Genomic DNA, 18,828 nt, shown 5'->3' with positions numbered 1-18,828 from the left:
TCACAGAAGGCCAACTTTAGGCTTTTGTTGCAAAATGAGACATATTAGTAGGATATCAGGCTCTTGTTTATTGTTGGGAGAGAGAAAATATTAATCTCCAACATACCGTGCATTGAACTAAATTGCAAAATGATTTACAGCTTTGGTAAAATGGTATTCATCTTAGTCATGGGTTGTTGTTCTGAGGACCACCAGCTAATTCAAGCGGTACTGCTTTTGAGAAATTCCAGGTTCATAAAAAAGTCCAGGTTCCTAAAAAAAATACGGGAGAAAAACGACGCAAATTACTCTTGTTCTTAAGAGAGATTTATTGAAAGCATCCCAAGAGTATATATAAATTACTCACCCCCCCAACCCCCCCAGATTCTGGTACTTGCAGATTCCTGCAGGCTTCCAGAATAACAATAAAAACTTTTAACTTCCTTTCATGCATCATCAGAATGCCGATTCTTTCCAGGATTGGTGACAGCAGCCAGGAGCCTATCTCAGAAGCATAAGGAACAAAGTGGGAGTACACCCTGGATCGGACACCAGCCCATTACAGGGCATAGAGGCAAACTCACAGGGAGAATTAAGAGCCACCAGGCAGCCTTCCCACAAAGTCTTTGGGCCCTGGGTGGAAACTAGAGCGTCCACAGCAAACCCAACAAACCACTGGGAGAACATGCAAAGTTCACACAGGAAGCGTCCCAGCCAGAATCGAACCCAGGACCCAAGATCTAGGCTGCAGTGCTAATTGCCAAGCAACCCACTTTGAACTTTACATATAACTCTTATGTATACATTTTTTACTCTCTGTAATTGGCATTAACAAAAGCAATTACATACTTTTCACACAGTGAAAAATAATGCAATTTCTATACATTTCCAGCTGGCACTTATTCGCCCTAAAAACACCATAGAAATATCCCCTTAGAAATGACTTTTCCAGATAGAAATTGGAATTCTTAATAGCACACTTCCAATATCTCTGACATATTTAATTCACAATAATACAACCATGGATTACAAAAATGACCACTACATTAACTGGCATTAAAACAAAGAAGATGCAACACCCAATATTAAATGTAATGGATCCTAAATTATTTTAATCTAAAGTAATGCCAGCTCATCTAGTTATTCTTGTGAGAAAAATTGAGTGTTTTATCTTTTCTCAATAATTGCATTTTTAACTGTATGCAAATATAGTTTATGTAAATAACATTTATGAGAAACCCCAAAAACTTTAAGGTTACAGTGTCCATGTTAAATTTTCTTTTACAAAAGTTACTTTGAAGGCCAACAACAGATCTCTATAAGGGGGAAAACCAAAAGAGAGGATACTGCAGATGGGTTTCATGTGTAGCTGGTTAGAAATGAACAGAAAGGTAAAGGTTCAGACAAGCTGTCACAGAGGATCTAAGGAATCATCTTAATAAACATCCCATAAAATAATGTAATTCACACTTCTTTACAAAGGGTTTTTAAGAGTTTGAAAGATGAATTAAAAACAAACAGATTTAACAAAAACAATATAACAATTATCCAAAAAAAGAAAAACAAAACTGTTTTGAAAAAGTAAATTCCTTATAAAGAATTAAAAACAGAAAAATGTTTCCACAGCTTAAATTACATTCATTAACAACAGATGTCCTCATCAGATCTTGTGATGATTTTTTTTAAGACTGGCACTAATTTATTGAGTTCCAGTGCGCTCAGTTCCACTCGCTCCCAATTCTCCTGCATAGCCGAAGCATTTAAAATGTGGTTCCTGAAAGTTCCCACAGCAAGGATTTCATCCCCAGTTGTAAAAATAAACCTTCTGCCAAACAGGTAAATATTCCATCAGGGGACCTGTGAAAGCCAGAAATGAGAAAAACAATGTCTTAAGTTTTGAAAAAGCATTTTGACATGTATTTTTTCCCCAATGTTTCTTGGCAGGAATGAAGCCAGTACCATCCAATTATTTCTCCACTCCTATCAGATTAATCTACAGACCTCCACGGGCAAGTTTCTTTCTTCTAGATGCATATTTAATAAGCAAAACTAACACTTTATTACAATGTAACTTACATTGTAAGGTTGACGTGAAGTTAAATCATGTTCAAATCCTGTTAAAGCTGATTTACCAAAATAAACGAAAATGTTGTAAGAGGTATCTAGTCTAGTTAGCACACCAGAATAATGCCATATTAGATACGACTGTGGTTAGGCAGTGCTAAATACTACAAAAATAAAAAAGCAAGACATTACAGAGCACAAATTACACTGATTAATATTAAATAATACAAAATATCCATTTTCTATCTGCTTTATCCTATGCAGGGTCATGGGGGAGCGGGAGCCTATCCCAGGAAGCAATGGAGGCAAGGCAGGATATTCTCTGGATGGGATGCCAGTTTTCCCAGAGGCCAATGTACCTACCGGTATGTCTGTAATAGCAATTTTAATTCATAACCTGATACTGTCTAGCAGGAGACATTTTTGTGTATAATTACTTTAGTATCATCCAAACGGAAACACATCACACAAGGGGTCCGATCAGTGCTAATACAGCCAGGGCCCTTTTGGCTTTCACCAGTAACAACACTCCTGCAATTTTCAATGCCGCTCTGCAATACATGCAAGCTCAGCAAGAGAGCCATATCCCAGACGCGCCTGTGACACGCCTGTGACACGCCTGTGACACGCCTGTGACACGCCTGTGACATGTCAAAAAGTAAATGACTCAGGACTCCTTAGCGGCTGAGCCAGCAAGGCTTCTTGGCTGAGCTCTATGATCATGGGTTCGAGCCGGGTTACGTCATCAGCTGGGACTGGGATTAGCCAAGTGGCAGTGCTCGTGAGTCGGCCCCGACACTGAGTGACACCTGCAGGCTTGACACAGGCTTGCAGGCCTGTGATGCAGTTGATAAAGAAAACCCTTTTCTCCTCCAATCACCGCTGAACCTCCGGTTCCTCAGCTGTGGTGCCTGTGACGCGCTGCAAGGTCAGAGGTCTGAAGGTGGGCAAGCTCCGAGGAGTCTGCTTACTCCTTTATCATTTCCCCTTCCTTGTTTTTCCTGTCTGCGGTCACGGGCTTTGTGGCAGAGACACGGGAACCGCAATCTGAGATTCACTATAATTGGACAGGTTTTAATAAAAAAGATGAGCAATTCTAAATTAAAAAAGTGAATAATTCCAACGGACTGTTGTTCTAGGAGCACAGGTGTAGGGGCACAATTTCCCTGTGCAGGAAAGGTGTCATAGGTGTAAAGCCAAGTCACATTGAGAGTATGTAATGAAAAATAATTGAGGGCTCCAAGTTAAAAAAAAACATGTAACTCTGGCACTCAAAAGATCATTATACTTACGTGCAACTAATCCAACACCTGGCACATAGTCAGCTAATAAACGGAGCAAAAACAAGATTTTTGTCCTAAAAGCAAAAAAAAAAAATTGCATGGATTAGCATTTTCAAGTTTTTTTAACTTGTGAAAGAAAGGACTGTAATAAAAAAGTTTTGAGGCTGTGTGTTTTTGCAAGTCAGCAGATTTCCCTTAGTTCCCAAAATTAAGCATGCAGTTCTATTATTACAAAAAATGATTTTTTTTAAACTTTACAAAAATATGTTTTTTCTCCAGTCATTTGAAGAGGGAGACAATGAACTGCTAAAAAGAGTGCCCCTTTCTTCACGGAACACAGAGGTCCAATTATATGCCAATTCTAGCTACTTTCCATAAACCTCATTATTGAATTTGCCATCATTGTAGCCGCTGTGTCACTCAATTAGTCTTCAGCTCTTGACCCAAGAAAACCACACTCTGTTCCCTGAATTTGATTAACAGCTCTTACTCTGAATATCGGTCGTAGAAGGGGGATCGCAGCAGGTAGTAAAGGAGGAAGAAGGCTCTGCGCCTCATCTCAGTCTGTTCTCGTCGATTCAGTGACTTCATGTCATTCATTAAACCGAAACTGGAGAAGTCAAAACGAAACATGCAGATGCAGATGCAGATACATGAATCAACACAAAAAATATAAAGATCCATCTCCTAGGCATTTAATGATACAAAATACAACATTTTCCTAAATAATATTTCAGGCCTTGCATGGAAAAAAATCCTACGGTACAATCCAAAATGAAGTAAAACGCATCCGTGTCCCATTTTTGTCTGAAATTGTATCATACGCGATTCAGCTTAAGTCAGTCTTCCTGGAGAACTTTTACCTTGTTACATCCAGAATCCCAGAAATGAGCCATGGTTTCCATGACCTTGTTCCACAGATTCCCAGGCACAGCACTGCAGGAAGAGGTGTTAAGGAGGGAATGCCTGAGGTATGGACATGTTATTTGCAAGCACTAGAAATGCAGGTGAAGGATATGCAATCAAGAAGCAGTGTGCAAAACGGTGACAACACCATGACCCTTCTGTAGTTTTGATAATGTTGTGTATATGAAAGCAGACCACCGGGGCTTTAAAATCTTGAAAAACTAAAACTCAAGAGAATTTTTGTCTTAATTTAACTACAGCTTTAATATTCCACACAAGCAGTAAATAGGATATTAAAGAAAAAAGTAATATTTTGTTAAGCAACGTGTTCTAATTCATGGGACTATTTAGAAAATGGGTCTGCTCATTTTCACATACTGTATAAGATAGAATAATTTACACTGAACGTGGAGGTGGCAAAGAGACCTAACATAATGTACTGTAGGTTTCAGGGGAGTAGGATACAGTGGACAAGCGGGCGTGTGATGTACAGGGTCTCGGCTATAGTCTCCTGCAGGCCCAGTGGAGTCGGGATGTGATTTAATTCATCTTCTGGCCTCCCTCGTCTGTCCTCAGGCCGAGGAGCTCCCCAGAGTCTGGACTGGAAACATGGGGCTGGAACACGAGAACAGCAGTCATACCATGAAGGTCGCAGGTACTCAATCCTGAGCTGCTGGCTACTGTGTTACTAGAATATCCTGTAACAGAAGCAAACCCCTGAGTTTGCAATGCAACAACTACAAACTCCTGAATGTTCTGGAAGACAGACAATTTTGGTTTACACAGGTCAAAGACTGGCAACTCAAGTCCCCTAGGCCTGAGAGTGTGCACTCGTTATTTGATTAAGAAATCAAATTAGTCAAATCATAAATTGTTTTTATCTCTTAATTCTTTGCTAATCAAAAAATACCAGTAAAACCTGCAGGACTCTTAATCCTCAAGCTCTGGAGCTGCCTATCCCAGAGACTCGCAGATAAAACAGATTGAGGCAAACCAACATAATTAGGAAAAAGAATGATTTCTGCACCCACTGTGGATTCAGACAGACAATTAAAAATAATGGCAAATTTCTCTACCCACACTGAAATGTTCAAGTTAAAATGAAGACTTCACAAACTGACACTTATCTTATTTGTAAAATGATAGCTAGCAGGATCATTTGCAGGACTACCTGAAACGTTATATTTTTAATGTGCCACCATGCTTAAAAAGCTCATTTAAATATAGTTAATCATCATATAAAGGTGTTGCTCATTAAGATTACTCATAAGGACTAGAGGAAAAATCCTTTGTCAGTTCCACTACTGTACGTTTGTGTTGATAGTATAAATCAAGCAATATGCATGCCCATTTATCAAGAGTACTAATTAGACAGCTAAAGCTTTACAGAAACTTTCATTTTGAAATTATTCATATAAGACAATGATACAGTAGGTTATGAAAAAATGCCCATATAGCACTGGAGAAAATAGCAGCAATGCTTACTGCTACTCAATGACCTCATGATCCTTCCAGATCGCTGGCCAACAAATGAGGAGTCCACCTGCGTGCATTCATTTTCTGTAGAAAGAAACGAGTAAAATAAATTAGCCATATAATCTTAATTACAAAACATGAAACCACTTTAAATAAGAGGTGTCTGGCTGCAAACGTGACCATAAAAAATAACTATCACAATGCAAATACTACCAATGGAAAACTGGCCTCAAAAAGTTGTGAGGCAAGGAGTTCCTCATTACTGTATAATGCAGTGTTTATAATCTCTAACAGCTCCTAGCTTGTGCCTCTAGAATTAAGATTTACATTACTGGAAATAAGTTTTACAACAGATCATGTCATCTTAGAAAATCTGGTTGCTGCACAACTCTATACTAAATATATGAAAGAAAACATATCCTCTAGAATGCCTTACTTAAAATTATACTTCACAAAACAGAGACCTGCAGAAATCTAAAAGAGATTCAATCCTCTACCACGTATTTAAAATTTTCATTTTTTTATTTTTTCCTATGGTCTTACCCAAAACAGAATACAAATTATCAACTAGTATTCTGCTTGACTGACTTGATGGAAATGCTTAATACAGACTACAATGTCAGTGTTACTCTCCACTGCAGAATACTTTCTAACCTCTGTTACACAGTTGTGTCTCCCTGTCCAGAGGAATGATTGGAGGAGACGTCTGTATTCCTGACTTGTACCAAAAAAGAAGCAGAATTCGCAGGATCGCCCTGAGGGGAGAAAGGGAGACATACTCCTGTGACCTAGTGTCACTACAATCTATACAGTTTTCAGAAATCAGCTTGGCAAAGCTCTGACACCTTAGAGAACTTGGTTAGAATTCACAAGGATTGCTTAATGGCTATTACACTAGCACAACATTCACAAATACCTAGAGAGTGGCTGTCTGATTAACTAACTCAACAAGTAAACTCAAAGAAAAAATGTACTGATTTACAGCTTCGATTTTCTTTAATATTCAAGGTCCTGGAAAAGACTAAAAAGAGACCCATCAAGAATGCACCTGTGGAGGTAAACCAAACGTCATAGGGCTTTGGCGGCAGGTTGTCAGTCACGTAAGGCTGGTTTCCTGTCTGTGGCTTTGTTAAAAAGCCAAAACTGCAGTAAAGGGTGCAGAAAAATGACTTATGAACATGTAAAGAGAAAATATACGCCTGAAAAGCAATTTAAATTTATTTTCAATATATGCTCCATGGGCTCTGAACACTCCTTTTGCCTTTTGTATTTTCTGTCCTCCTAACCAGGAGTGATGGAAATGTGAGATCTTGTTTCTGAGGGGCTCGGGTGGGAGTGGAGATGAACGTTCCACGCTTTTTCACTGGTGAGTTATGCTTGCCCCTTGATTGTGCTGAAAAGTGGCTCTACTCTACACGCTGAATCAAAATAGCCTAGTTACATTGCTGCTTCTTTGAAAAAAAAACCAAACAGATTTCATGCGATAGTTTCAATAAGGAGTTTAGTTTCTGGTAAAGAATTCTCATATACCTGCTTGGCTATTGGAAACTGACACCGAGACGACTCACAATTAACAACGAATTACTCCCAACAGGCCAATATTAAGCACTACAAATTTGCTTTCCACATCCACCTTGTAACTATAAATTAATATAGCTATGCGTCTAGGGATGATGATGCTAGAAATATAGGTTCTTTTGAATAAACATTACTTAGCGATCTGTATGAGAACAATAACAGCCCAGCGTCCGCCTTCTCCCCACAGCTTGGCAGCTCCCATCTCTGTAAAGACCTCCACATACTCCAGAACTGTCAGCCAGGTGAGGAGCCTCTGCTGGGAGAGAGACTGGAACAGAGCACAGACGGTCAGCGGACTCTGTCTGAAAACACAGCATGCTTGTGTAGGAAAACTCCACCATTCCCTTAGTAAAGGAATCAAATGGGCAGTTTGCCAATGGTTGACAAAAAATAAAGACATCAATATGAGAATAACTATGAACTTTACATCACATTATCTACAACATCTCTTTTGTAACCCATTTCATTCCAAGAAGAACCTTTACCTCAAATGTTCATGAAACAACAGTGTATGGCAATAAAACAGCCTGGGGAAAAGGTACACATTCCCTTAAAGAAATGACAATTGAAAAACAAACTGTGCTGCTAATAGTAGTACGATGGAATTCTTAAGTCGGGTTCATTTCCTTGCATATACTGTAGTTCTCGGCTAAAAATCTCATATAACTCAACACTGCAGAAAACAGGTTAGTCCAAATAAGTGATACCGAAAATAGAAACAAGGGGGCAGTGTTGTTTGGTTAGGAAAGTCACGCAAGATCAGTTGAGGAAGAAAAAGGTAGGCGTTTTCCTTTAGTCACTGCGGGAAAGTCACATCACATTTTGCCCATCTAGCGTATGCTTATACAAGAATTCCTAATGTCTTTTGTGAAGAGTGTTCAATATCTTACCTGGGAACTGACCTGTACTGCCTTTTTTGATAAATGATGCTTGAGTTCGGTATCGCTGTCCAGCTCTGTCCAGTGATTGTTTTGGACAGCCTGTTACAACACTAGATTCTATCATCTGAATATTTCAACTGAGTCTCTGAAAGTGCAAGCTACATTATGTGGGTGTGAAAGACAGCTAACCTTTAAGTAGTGTGTGGCTTATGTAACTTATAAGCTAGAATATTCATGACATTCAGTAAAGTGTTACTGCAGTTTGTGTCAGTAAGTGATTTCTGTAGCAGAGCAGATACAGGAGATACATATTTGCACATGTGAACTACATATACTGTGTGCACATAAATCATTACAGTATATTGCTAATATTTATGAATTACTGTTACAGGTAAAAGTTCTTGGGAATAAGATTTGGTAATGCAATCAAATTCCAAAAGTAATATACTCACCACGGGAAGAGTTCGAGTAAGGCCCCTACGAAGTATTCCATCATTCAACAGCACTAGCAGGTTAGAGGCGGAGTACACTGTAGGATCAAAAACAAGGCTTTTACCAGACATCCTTTCAAAACAACCTCACAGCAAATGATAAGACGTGATAAACTGAAAATGATTATGAAACTAGCTACATGCATACATTTAAAACAATCTCCTTCACATCTTGGAAAAGAATGGAATGATACCACCAACACAACCAATTTTACAAAGCATTTACTCAGCTCATTTTCAGCCCTGTTCAGTTTTTAATACTGCTGGAATTGTGTAGAGTAATTTTTATGCTTATAGCAAACTACTGTTGTCCTACTGATGTCATACACAACTTGCAGGCACACAAGAAGCTCATTTAACAATGCAAACCAACTGGTATTTATGTATTACAAAGTATTTATGAACTGTGTTCACACTCATTAAAGTATAAGAAACCACATACCTGTATGTACAAGTATGTACAAGACGTGAGAATAGCTGTGGCCAGATTTGGACGTCAGATTTTACAATGAGCATAAAACAACAGATAATACCTATTTCTCAACATCAGTAACTAACAGTCAGGTGTCTTCAGTACACCATTTATACCATTTTGCCCTTAAACACGTTGCTTCAGAAATGTATCTGTGCAGGAACCAATACATCTTTTTCTGTTGTCGCGCTTACCCAGTTCCGAGAGCTCATGAGAATCTGCAAACCGGCCTGAAAAACAAGAATTGAATTGAAGCGAGATTCAACGTGAATGCATTTAATACACAGATTTTTTTTACATAGTGCCTTACATGGTTCTGGGCACACAAGGAGTTCAGAAAGCGTTAACTTCTACCCACTGATCAGCACACTCACTGGCTTGCTTGTGTCACAAGAGCGAGAACAAAGAGTATCGTGACTTGTAGTAGTGATAAAGAAGCACTTCAATCAAGCTACCTGCGCTGAGCTTAATGGGTCATGGTCTTTAAAATGATTTTAAGAAAGCAAGAACACGCTTCATTTTCTGATTTCAGAAAATCAGTTGTCACGCAGCGCTGCCAAGGTTGCAATGGCGTTAAACAGTTTAGAAAACTAGTTTGCAATACAAAATGTTCGTTAAAGGCATTCTGCTGCATAGATTGACAGAAAGTTCAGTTTATCACTGTCTTAACTCAACGTAACTCAATGAGCTACAAAATTAAAAAGAAGCTCTATGTCAAGGCATAATTAATAATTAACTAAATCCCACTAAAGTACCAGAAAACCCGCAATACAGTATTTTTTCCATCTTGCATTTTTTTTCTCAAAAAAGTAGTTTCGGTTGCACTTGATACTTACCTGCGATGAGGTAAGACAGTGTTCTTACTCCGCTCTCCAGCTGCGCCGTGGCTGCTGGGTTCTTGGTAACGTAGTCCTGGTACTGCTGAAAAAGCCGGACTAGTTTTTCCTTGTACTGTGTCGACATGGTGTCGGTTCTGTCACTTTCTCCAGAAGATTTCAAAACAAAACACTGCAACCCACCGACAAAGATGACACTTCCGCGTTCAAGGTTTATTTCCGGGCCAAACCGCTATCTTCTTCCCGTGCGCTTTATTCCTTTAAAGAGACAGGTTGTTCAGTTTTCTTCATTCCCTTATTGATCCAATTCACATTTATGAAAAACTGTTCTGTTCAAAGGGCCGCTTTAAATGATATCCTTCCTGACATGTACCTAAAAGTTTAAACACAAGGTCGGTTTTTAAAGTTTTTTAAATCTATGATTAAAATATTTTAATGATATTTTATTTAATTTTAACATTATTAAAACGTGCTTAAAAGCACAACTGCATGACAGCAAATCCTCCGTTAGTTTATCCATTACGATGAAGTGAGGAGTAAAAGGCTTTTCTACACAGAGAAAAGTCATTCCCATTATGATTCTTTAAGCACAATTTATTTAATAGATTGCTTGAATTTTATTTGTTTTACCTGTTCCTAAACTAATTATTGCCCCTTTCCACTTAGGAACGAACTATACGTCTGTTTTCATTCAGAAACATGTAAAGGTTACTAAATTTTATTGCCGGAGTTCACAACAAGTATTGCTCGGTCTAAAACACTGTATGAAACAATGCTAACCAACGTTACAGTCTATTTATTTCTTTATATTTTAAGACATACAGTAAGTACAGGTGTCATATTACCATCCAGGACTGAAACGTTTTACAAAGCTACAAAAAGCTCAGATTAGAAGCCTGCACTGTATTGTGGAGGTCAAAACAAGAGGTATTATTCAAAGAAGAATGAGTGATTTCGTATGTTATGTTTGAAGGACCCCTTACTAAAACGTAAACCATCCAGTACTTTCGTGCTTTAGCACGATGGCAGCTGTCGCTATTTTTAAATGTCCGCCTCAAGCACCGCAGGCATCAGGGTCATTATGAAGAATCACGTGCTACACAGGCATTTTTACCGAAATTTCCTTTCTCGTCTTACTGATATTCAGTGGTTGCCAAACAGGATTTTTTCTGATATCAGATTTAAGACTGGTAACCCCGGGAGCTCTCTTAACTATTTGCAGAGATGTCATTTTAGAAACGATTTTTCAGATGATCTTCCGAAATCTGCTTTTATAAATCCTAAATTATAGATCTCGCATTTCTGTATATTTTAGGACAATCGGCAAGCATTTTTAAGATGATCAGATTGCTGGATAAGCAGTTTAGGTTTTGCTAGCCTATTCCAATTACTTTGCAGTTTTACAATATACAGCTATGACTGCAGGGGTCATGTTTTGATATCTACTGAGATTTAAACATAAAACAGCATTGCATCTCTGAATAATTTTATACTCAAAAGAAAAAAAAAACTCATCTATGCCTTAGTGTTGAACAATGCCTGCCTGTATCCTAAAGAATCAGAATATTTCTGGATTCATTCTGCGCATTGCTCCCTGATTTTCTTCCCTTTCCAGACTCAATGGAATATTTTTCCATAGTATATACTTATGCATAACTGATGCACTGGGTTAAGCACAAGGTCTAGTTTGACAACACTGTGTAGCCACTTCCTTATTGGTGATAACTGCTTTCTTTATAGAGAGCCAAGAATGTGAAAACAGCCCATAGACACTGTACATTTTTAAGAATAATATGAAGGTCATGTCTCGCATTGAGGGAACCCACTGATGGTGATGCAAGGGAACCATTCTGTGCCAGCAGCTCCACTGCGCAACCTGGAGAAGCTGAAGAAGTGAGAAACTATTTCACCAGTGGAAGGAAGGGGGGAATTGACAGATTACACAAGCAAAGTGGAACAGTGGCATTTTGCCAGGACTCTAAAGAACAGGGCCGTGGGATCTTTAATGACCTGATAATCAGGACCTTGATTTAATGTCTAATCAGCAGGAAGGCCCTCGTACAGGATAGTGTACCCAGCCACTATACTGAGGCATTGGGTTGGAAATTGTGGTCAGAGTGAATGACGCTACCTGCCTGTCTTCACACCACTTACAGCAGTAACCTGGTTTCCATTAGAGGTCTTCCATCCCAGTACTGAGCAGACACAGTCTTGAGAAGCTTCTCATAGCTGATGAGATCTGGTTACAGAGTACAAAGACTTCAATGATATAGCTACATAGCTGTTTTTACTTATTTGATTTATGTTTCGTATTGTTTTCCAGAAAAAAACAACAACATTATAAATTTTGTTTTGTAATCAATCCACTTCCCTGCATCTCACAACAATTGACTTTTTTAAGTTGATTAAGTTATTAATTGATTCCTCCCGCCCCCAATGTTAAACAGCCTCCAGGTAGCTTAATTCTGATTTGTTTGTTTTCAGTGTCAAACTCAGCAATTTCCTAAGCTTTAATATCCATTAGGGTGACATTTAGATGTCTTTCAGATACACAGATGAAATATTGTGTATTCAGGTAGAATATGACAGCCTGAAAATTTGCTGCCATGTGAATCTGTGTTAGTTTTACATGTAATAAGAAAAAAGTACTTTGCAAAGTAAATCAGTTAATTAGGATACTACTTGTTCAGAGATGCGAATTGTGAATTTGTGCTAAGGGCTGTTGGAATAACATCAGCTGTAAAGTGGATATTACAGAGGTTTCAGTACTTACGAGTTGTTATTTTTACTGCCCGTTGGATTTAACAAACACTAGGGGTTGTAGCGAACACGCAGATTTGCTTCGATTTTTTTTAGATTTAAGAGCATTTCCAAACGCTCCCAAAGCCATTGGCTGAGAGTGTGAGCAGGCAACAGCTGCTGTTTGCCCACACAAGTGCGTCGATAACCGGTGAAATCGATGGGCGCAGAATAAAGCAGGTTCGTTGAATCAATTGCAGAACAGATTGAGTGGAGAACTGAAAGCACTCTTGCAAGAAAGCAAGGTGTTTAAATCGGGAATTTTTAAACGGGCTTTTCTTGGAATTTTGGAGGATCGCTTGGAAATGCCGATGCGCTCCAGGCAAAGGATTTAAGGTACGTGAACCTGTGTAAAGTAATCGCAAACTTGTGCGTTTAGGTCAGTACTGAAGCTAGACTCGACGACTGGGGTTTGCCAGATTAAAAAAAGCTTCTATATGAAGTAGCTGCAAATTTAGGTACCTCGTTACTGTGCTAGCAGTTTATTTCTACCTGGTTGTGGAGATTTCACTGGGAATGTATTGAAAGTGTCAATAAGTGTCTGTGAGTGTTTAAGGGGGGTACTGTTCATTGTTAAACTTTTTGTTTCGTTTATCCCATTATTTTAGTTACCGCAACTGAATGTCTTTAGCACCAGTTAGTTGTAGGACACATCAGAAATAAAACTTGTATAGAGAATGAAGCATTGCCCCCCGTTTTTTGTATTAAGTCATATTTTTTTAAAAAATGTATGAACGTTTTATTTAGGAAGCACGGTTTCGCAAACGATGCTCTACAGTGAAAACGCTAGCATGTAGCCCTTTATTTTAGACCATTTTAAAATAATAGCCGTGCCGTTTTCCATGCTTAAAGACACCGGAACTACATAGATTTGTGCCTCCTGCACGAGAAAGACTAACATTGTAGTACATTTAAATGAATTTTCCAAGGGGCATACTCGCCGAAGAAGAAATTAACTCATGATAAAAACATCTTTAGTTTGTAGACTGAGAGTTACGATTCGGCAAGATAAGGAAGTATCCTGAGCGCGACTTCTACTTCTGTGCAGATGTTTTGTGACAATGTGAGGTGCATCAAAATATTGATATTGCTATTAACACATTGTAGCATTGTTTATCTGAACAGAAACATTAGGGTTGCTCTAGGAATGACGTGCTTTGGTAACATTTTCGCGTACTGTAATATCTTAGAATAACTGCCTGACTGCTAAGAGTATCATAAAGCAGCGCATCTCGGACTGGTGTTAGGAGGTCGGGCTCTCTTATCAAACCCGCTGCACCTGTGTTACTGAGTGTGATTTATCGGGCACATGCAGTAGCTTTTGCTTATCTCGCTCCAAATTAATTCAAATCTCGATGCAGCTGCCTTCTGCGATTAAGTGTCGATAAAATCTGGGTTCTCCTGAATGGTTTAACTTATTAAAACTGCTCCATGTACAGTACGTGTTGTTTGTGCAAATGCGACTTTGTACAATTAGGCTGCCGCCAGACACGGCTTAATTTATTGCTGCACCGTTGCATCAAACAAATCTCATGGTACACGTTTACAGTGAAATGCCCTTTGACCCATTTTAAATAAATCCATTGGTGTTAATTGCATACCTGAAAAATCAATTTAGTAAAAGCAACGGATTTCACTCTAAGTCATAAGAAGAACATGTCTGTCTGAATCGTGAGCAAGAGCATTTTAAGTACAGACCCATTCTTTTTAGACACGGCAACCTGGTTGTTATATGTAGAAAATGACACTCCCTGTTTTAGTTTAGGATTTCAACTGGAAGAAAAATAATGCACAGCATAATTAGGCCGGCGTGTTTAACTTCAAACAATTGCGCCGTCTGGAGTTTATTTTAAATAAGGATGGAAAATGTTTGTTTTAGAAACTCAAGAAATGAACGGTTTCGAAGTATTGATTTATAGTTAATGTACTGTTTTTAAATGAGTTGTATTGTATGATCCATTTACAATCCAACTGAATTCATTTAGAATAAGAGTTAGAGGTTACAGTGATGGCCTGCCGATTACACATCAGTCTTGGACACTTTCCTGGCAGGCGTTCTCGTCTTTCTGTTGTCTGGCTGCCTCTCCTTATATAGTAAAGTACTGTCGAATTTTCAATTCACCTCCGTCGTCTGTTTGAGCCAACAATGTAGGTGTTCAGACAACTTTCCTTTGGGAGAATAAAGCTGTAATCCGTGGTACAATTTTATACCAGCATCACGTTATGCCTATTTTCCAAAGTGAAGCTTTACAGTTTCGGTTTACAGAATGTTTCCTCGTAATACTCTCAAGTTCCTTTTAATTTAAAAGTGATGCTTGTGTAGTGGAGGTTCCACTTTTAAATATCAACAGATATGGGAAAAAAGCAACTCTGTTGTAGGTACACGGTTTAATAATACTGACAGTCGGGGTTTAAATTAATGTCTACGTTTCTGGGGACAGATTAGGAAATCTTCAGATCTGTCTGAGTAGATAGAAAATCTTATTTTGCTCCCTCCTGGGTTTTCGCAAAAATCATGGTTGTGCTGAATTCGGATTTCTCTGCTCAGTTGATTTGTGATTGTAAATGCGTTGCCATACAAGCAATGAATTTGTGATGTACTGTATTTGAAGCAGCAGTAGAGCACTGCGTGTTGTAGCTGTGGGAATATTCTAGGATGTACTTGATCTAGTTCCACCCATCTCAGAGTTTTAACGATTAAACCTGATAAAAGCCTAAATTAATGAATTTGGATTTAGTTTGAGAAGAATTTGCAGGTAACTGAAAGCTTTTTTTCCAGTCCATTTGTGCTGTCCTGTGGGGCAATAATTGCTCCTCCAATGCTTCCCTTAAGTTATTTCATAATCGGTCTGCTGTTAGCTCTGAAATGAATAAAACCTCTTTAAAAGTTAAAGCACAGAGAGTCTGGTTGCCCTGGGCAACAAAATTTCCACTACCTGTAAAGTGACGTTTTTCAGGTACAGGAGCAGCTCTGCTTTCTGTTAAGCAGTGCTCTATCAATTTGACAGATGTCAATGAGTAAATGATGGATAATAAAATCAAGACAGTCAAAGAGAGGTTAATATTCTATTTGGGTATTGGAAATTTAAAAGAAAAAAGTTAATATACCATTTTAAATTGATTTTGTATCCAACACAAGTTATTTCAATCATTATCTCCTTTCCCACTCTCTGAGAATTGCTTAGAATTTATTGGTCTCTCTTTTGCAGAGTTTGAAATTGGGGTCAGAGATAATGTGTGCATTTTGATCTAAAACAAGGCAGCAAAGTTGTACCCTGAAAGAGAAGGAAATACTCATTCAAGCAAAGATTTTGCCCAAATGTTTGCATTTCTTCAAAGGCTCACACAGTTGAACTGATTGACAGTACAAGATCTTATTTTAATCAAGGACAATGGGGAAAAAATGAACATGCTCTTGCTCGGCACTGTAGATGACAGTTACAAAATGACACAAGGAGGTTGTCTGTGTTAAATGTTTACCGGCATTGTGTGGGGGTGAAGAGTGGGCTTTGTATCTTTTTGCCATTGTAGTCTGAGATAATTACGTTTCTGTTTCGACACTTCTCTTTACAGCACAAAATGCCTGCACCTCGAAAATTCATATACAGCAGAACATATAGATGTTTTTCATCCAACCATTTTCTTACTGCTTCATCCAATTCAGGGTTATCGGGGAGCCTAAGCCTATCCTGGGAAACAGCCGATACAAGGCAGGATGCACCCTGGACGGGACACTAGTCCTTCACAGGGCACACACAGACGCACTCACACCAGGGTCAATTTTCCTAGGAGCCAATTAACCTACCATTATGTCCTTAGACTGTGGGAGGATACCGGAGCACTCAGAGGAAACCTATGTGAACACGAGGAGAACATGCAAACTCCACACACATAGCACCCCAGGTCTGGAATTGACCCCAGGGCCCCAGCAATGTGAGCAGTGCTAACCACTGCACCATAAAGTGGTTATTGTTCACTTAATTGGACTAGATAATACCAATATAACAGGCCAGCTACTTGCCTTGCTTGCAAAGTCTGTCAGCTGTCATCATCCTCCTTTTTGTAATGTAGTCCCTTTGGTCTGTATCTGTTTTTATACCTAGCATACACTTATCATGTGATTACAATGAGCTGTTTGAATCTTGGGGAATTCGTCTTACTCATGTCAAATGTCTGAATAAGTGCAAAGGACATCTGCAAATCAGTGTCATTACTTTGTCTAACATCTTCCACAAAAGGATTTGAGGCATAGCCATTATAAGAATTACAATAAGCATCACTCTAGCTGAAAATGGGGAGTATTTTACTTTTAACAAATAGAAATTATAAGTGCATGAAACGTGTATCGAAAAAAATATGGATTATACTCTCTGTTCAATTGCTGTAGATTGAATTAGGTTCTTTAATAAAAATTAAACAACTGCACACTTCATCAACTGTATGTTTGAGCAGCCAGGATTTGTCAAGAAAGAAACATATTTGCCAGGGCTTCATTATATAATAAATTGGGTTAATTTGCTTTTGTCCATCACGAACAGCCTAATCTAGCAGAATATGGCGAAAGGGATGTCACAGGGCTGTGTAATGCAGCATTAAGGGTGACATAGGAAAGGATGGATCAAAGTTGTCTTTTTGTGGTCTGAATGTTCAACACTTTGTCATGCAGACATATTCAAGTCGGCACTATCTACCTGAGAGGACCTGATAGAATGTTCATTTGACTAAAGATCATCTGCACAAGGTAAGATGCTCTGGTGCTGTGAAAATGCTGTTATCAAAATTCAGTGCCAAACTGAAATGAAACCTGAATCCTATGGTGGCAAAATATAGATGATGTAGTACGTGAGGTTAAGGTGAAATGTCGGAATTTCTATTTACTTTATTATCTTTGTGGTAAAAGTGCTGGAATTAAAATGTTATCTTTGTCATATAATTCCCAGTGTTTCTGCTTTAGGAGGGATACTGTGATCATTGCTACCTTTTTTGTGTCACACTGTGTTTTTTGTCTTTCATTCCTAAAGACCTTGCTGTATTATTTAGTTGCAGTTTCTATATTGTTGTAACGGAGTGGTGTTGAGTCATTCCATCTGTTATATTATGCGTTTTGTGTTGAATGGACGCCTCTGAATGAATCATGTTCTTGGGAATTCTGCTGTTCTTAAGGTAAAAGCGGTCCAAGGCACACAGGCTTTGTGTCTCAGCTCTCCAGTGACCTCTAGGGGCTCTCTTTTTTTTACAATAGCAGGGTTTTTTTTTTGGAATGCTAAGAGGGTAGTGAACTGAATATGAGTGGAATTTGATTTAAAGATCTTCCAAATAAATGTGTAGTAAATTGACACAATGTTATAAATCTTCAGATTAAGTTGTAATTCTGATTTGTTTTAGGCAAACAAGTTAGACTGTGTACCGGCAGTGCTGTTTTCAGGTTAACCAAGATTTTCTTGCAACCACAATATGCTGTGGTGTGTGGCCAAACATCAGGCTATTGTTTCAGCAACTACCAAATTAAGGGTAGAAAAGTTGACAATGGAGAGAAAAATACAGTAAGGACAGAGGAAAAATGATTAAATTAAATGGGGAAAAATGGATTCAGTGAACAATGGTTAAAGGTGGTCTTAATGGGTCTAACAGAGCTGAGCTTGTCAGGGTGAAATCACTTATCAGACTGTACAGAGGTCTTGCTTTTCCTCTGAGGATATGGGCACTTCATCTGTTTGGATTAGCATAATGATGTGCAGCTTATATGTGGACACAGTACTGACCATTTCTAAGTGAACTGTACAATTCATTAACATTACAAGAAATTTGAGTGAAAAATGAATTTCATTCCTCAACACAATATATTTGGCTATTTTCATTTCTTAAAGATTTTAATAAATCACATTAATAAGAATTTTTAGAAAATTGTATCACCTCTTGTATGTGCATTATTTGTTACAAAGGGAGAACCTATAAAAAGGCTTCTGATTCATCATACAGGTAGAATGGGACTGAACTTGTTTTCAGACGGATATTTCCATGTAGTGTGCTCATTAAGCTGATTTTTTTTTGTTGTTGTTACTC

General features: G+C 38.4%; 1 protein-coding gene and 1 long non-coding RNA gene across 4 annotated transcripts; one reads left to right on the top strand and one right to left on the bottom strand.

Moving 5' to 3' along the window:
- Nucleotides 1–293: 293 nt before the first annotated feature.
- Nucleotides 294–10,171, bottom strand: pex16 (peroxisomal biogenesis factor 16). 2 transcript variants are annotated; one of them, XM_088935017.1, is made up of 11 exons: nucleotides 9,967–10,171; nucleotides 9,325–9,360; nucleotides 8,620–8,696; nucleotides 7,421–7,554; nucleotides 6,363–6,463; nucleotides 5,718–5,792; nucleotides 4,698–4,847; nucleotides 4,190–4,262; nucleotides 3,817–3,936; nucleotides 3,336–3,400; nucleotides 294–1,836 (listed from the first exon to the last, which is right to left on the bottom strand). In XM_088935017.1, the coding sequence occupies exons 1-11, from the start codon at nucleotides 10,091–10,093 to the stop codon at nucleotides 1,778–1,780; spliced, it is 1,017 nt and encodes a 338-aa protein (XP_088791143.1). In that variant the 5' UTR covers nucleotides 10,094–10,171; the 3' UTR covers nucleotides 294–1,777. The 2 variants fall into 2 exon arrangements, with proteins under 2 accessions (XP_088791143.1, XP_088791144.1); XM_088935018.1 differs by having other exon boundaries at nucleotides 7,511–7,554.
- On the top strand, nucleotides 1,921–7,845 carry LOC148819586 (uncharacterized). 2 transcript variants are annotated; one of them, XR_016094316.1, is made up of 7 exons: nucleotides 1,921–1,988; nucleotides 2,308–2,408; nucleotides 4,247–4,297; nucleotides 4,809–4,887; nucleotides 6,717–6,764; nucleotides 6,998–7,074; nucleotides 7,474–7,845. It is a non-coding gene; the product is annotated as an uncharacterized LOC148819586 (long non-coding RNA). The 2 variants fall into 2 exon arrangements; XR_016094315.1 differs by lacking the exon at nucleotides 4,247–4,297 and having other exon boundaries at nucleotides 7,474–7,610.
- Nucleotides 10,172–18,828: the final 8,657 nt, after the last annotated feature.

Source organism: Atractosteus spatula, chromosome 16 (assembly GCF_055471065.1).
Source record: "Atractosteus spatula isolate fAtrSpa1 chromosome 16, fAtrSpa1.hap1, whole genome shotgun sequence".
Taxonomy (NCBI): domain Eukaryota; kingdom Metazoa; phylum Chordata; class Actinopteri; order Semionotiformes; family Lepisosteidae; genus Atractosteus; species Atractosteus spatula.
This window is presented reverse-complemented; position numbering and strand designations above follow the sequence as displayed.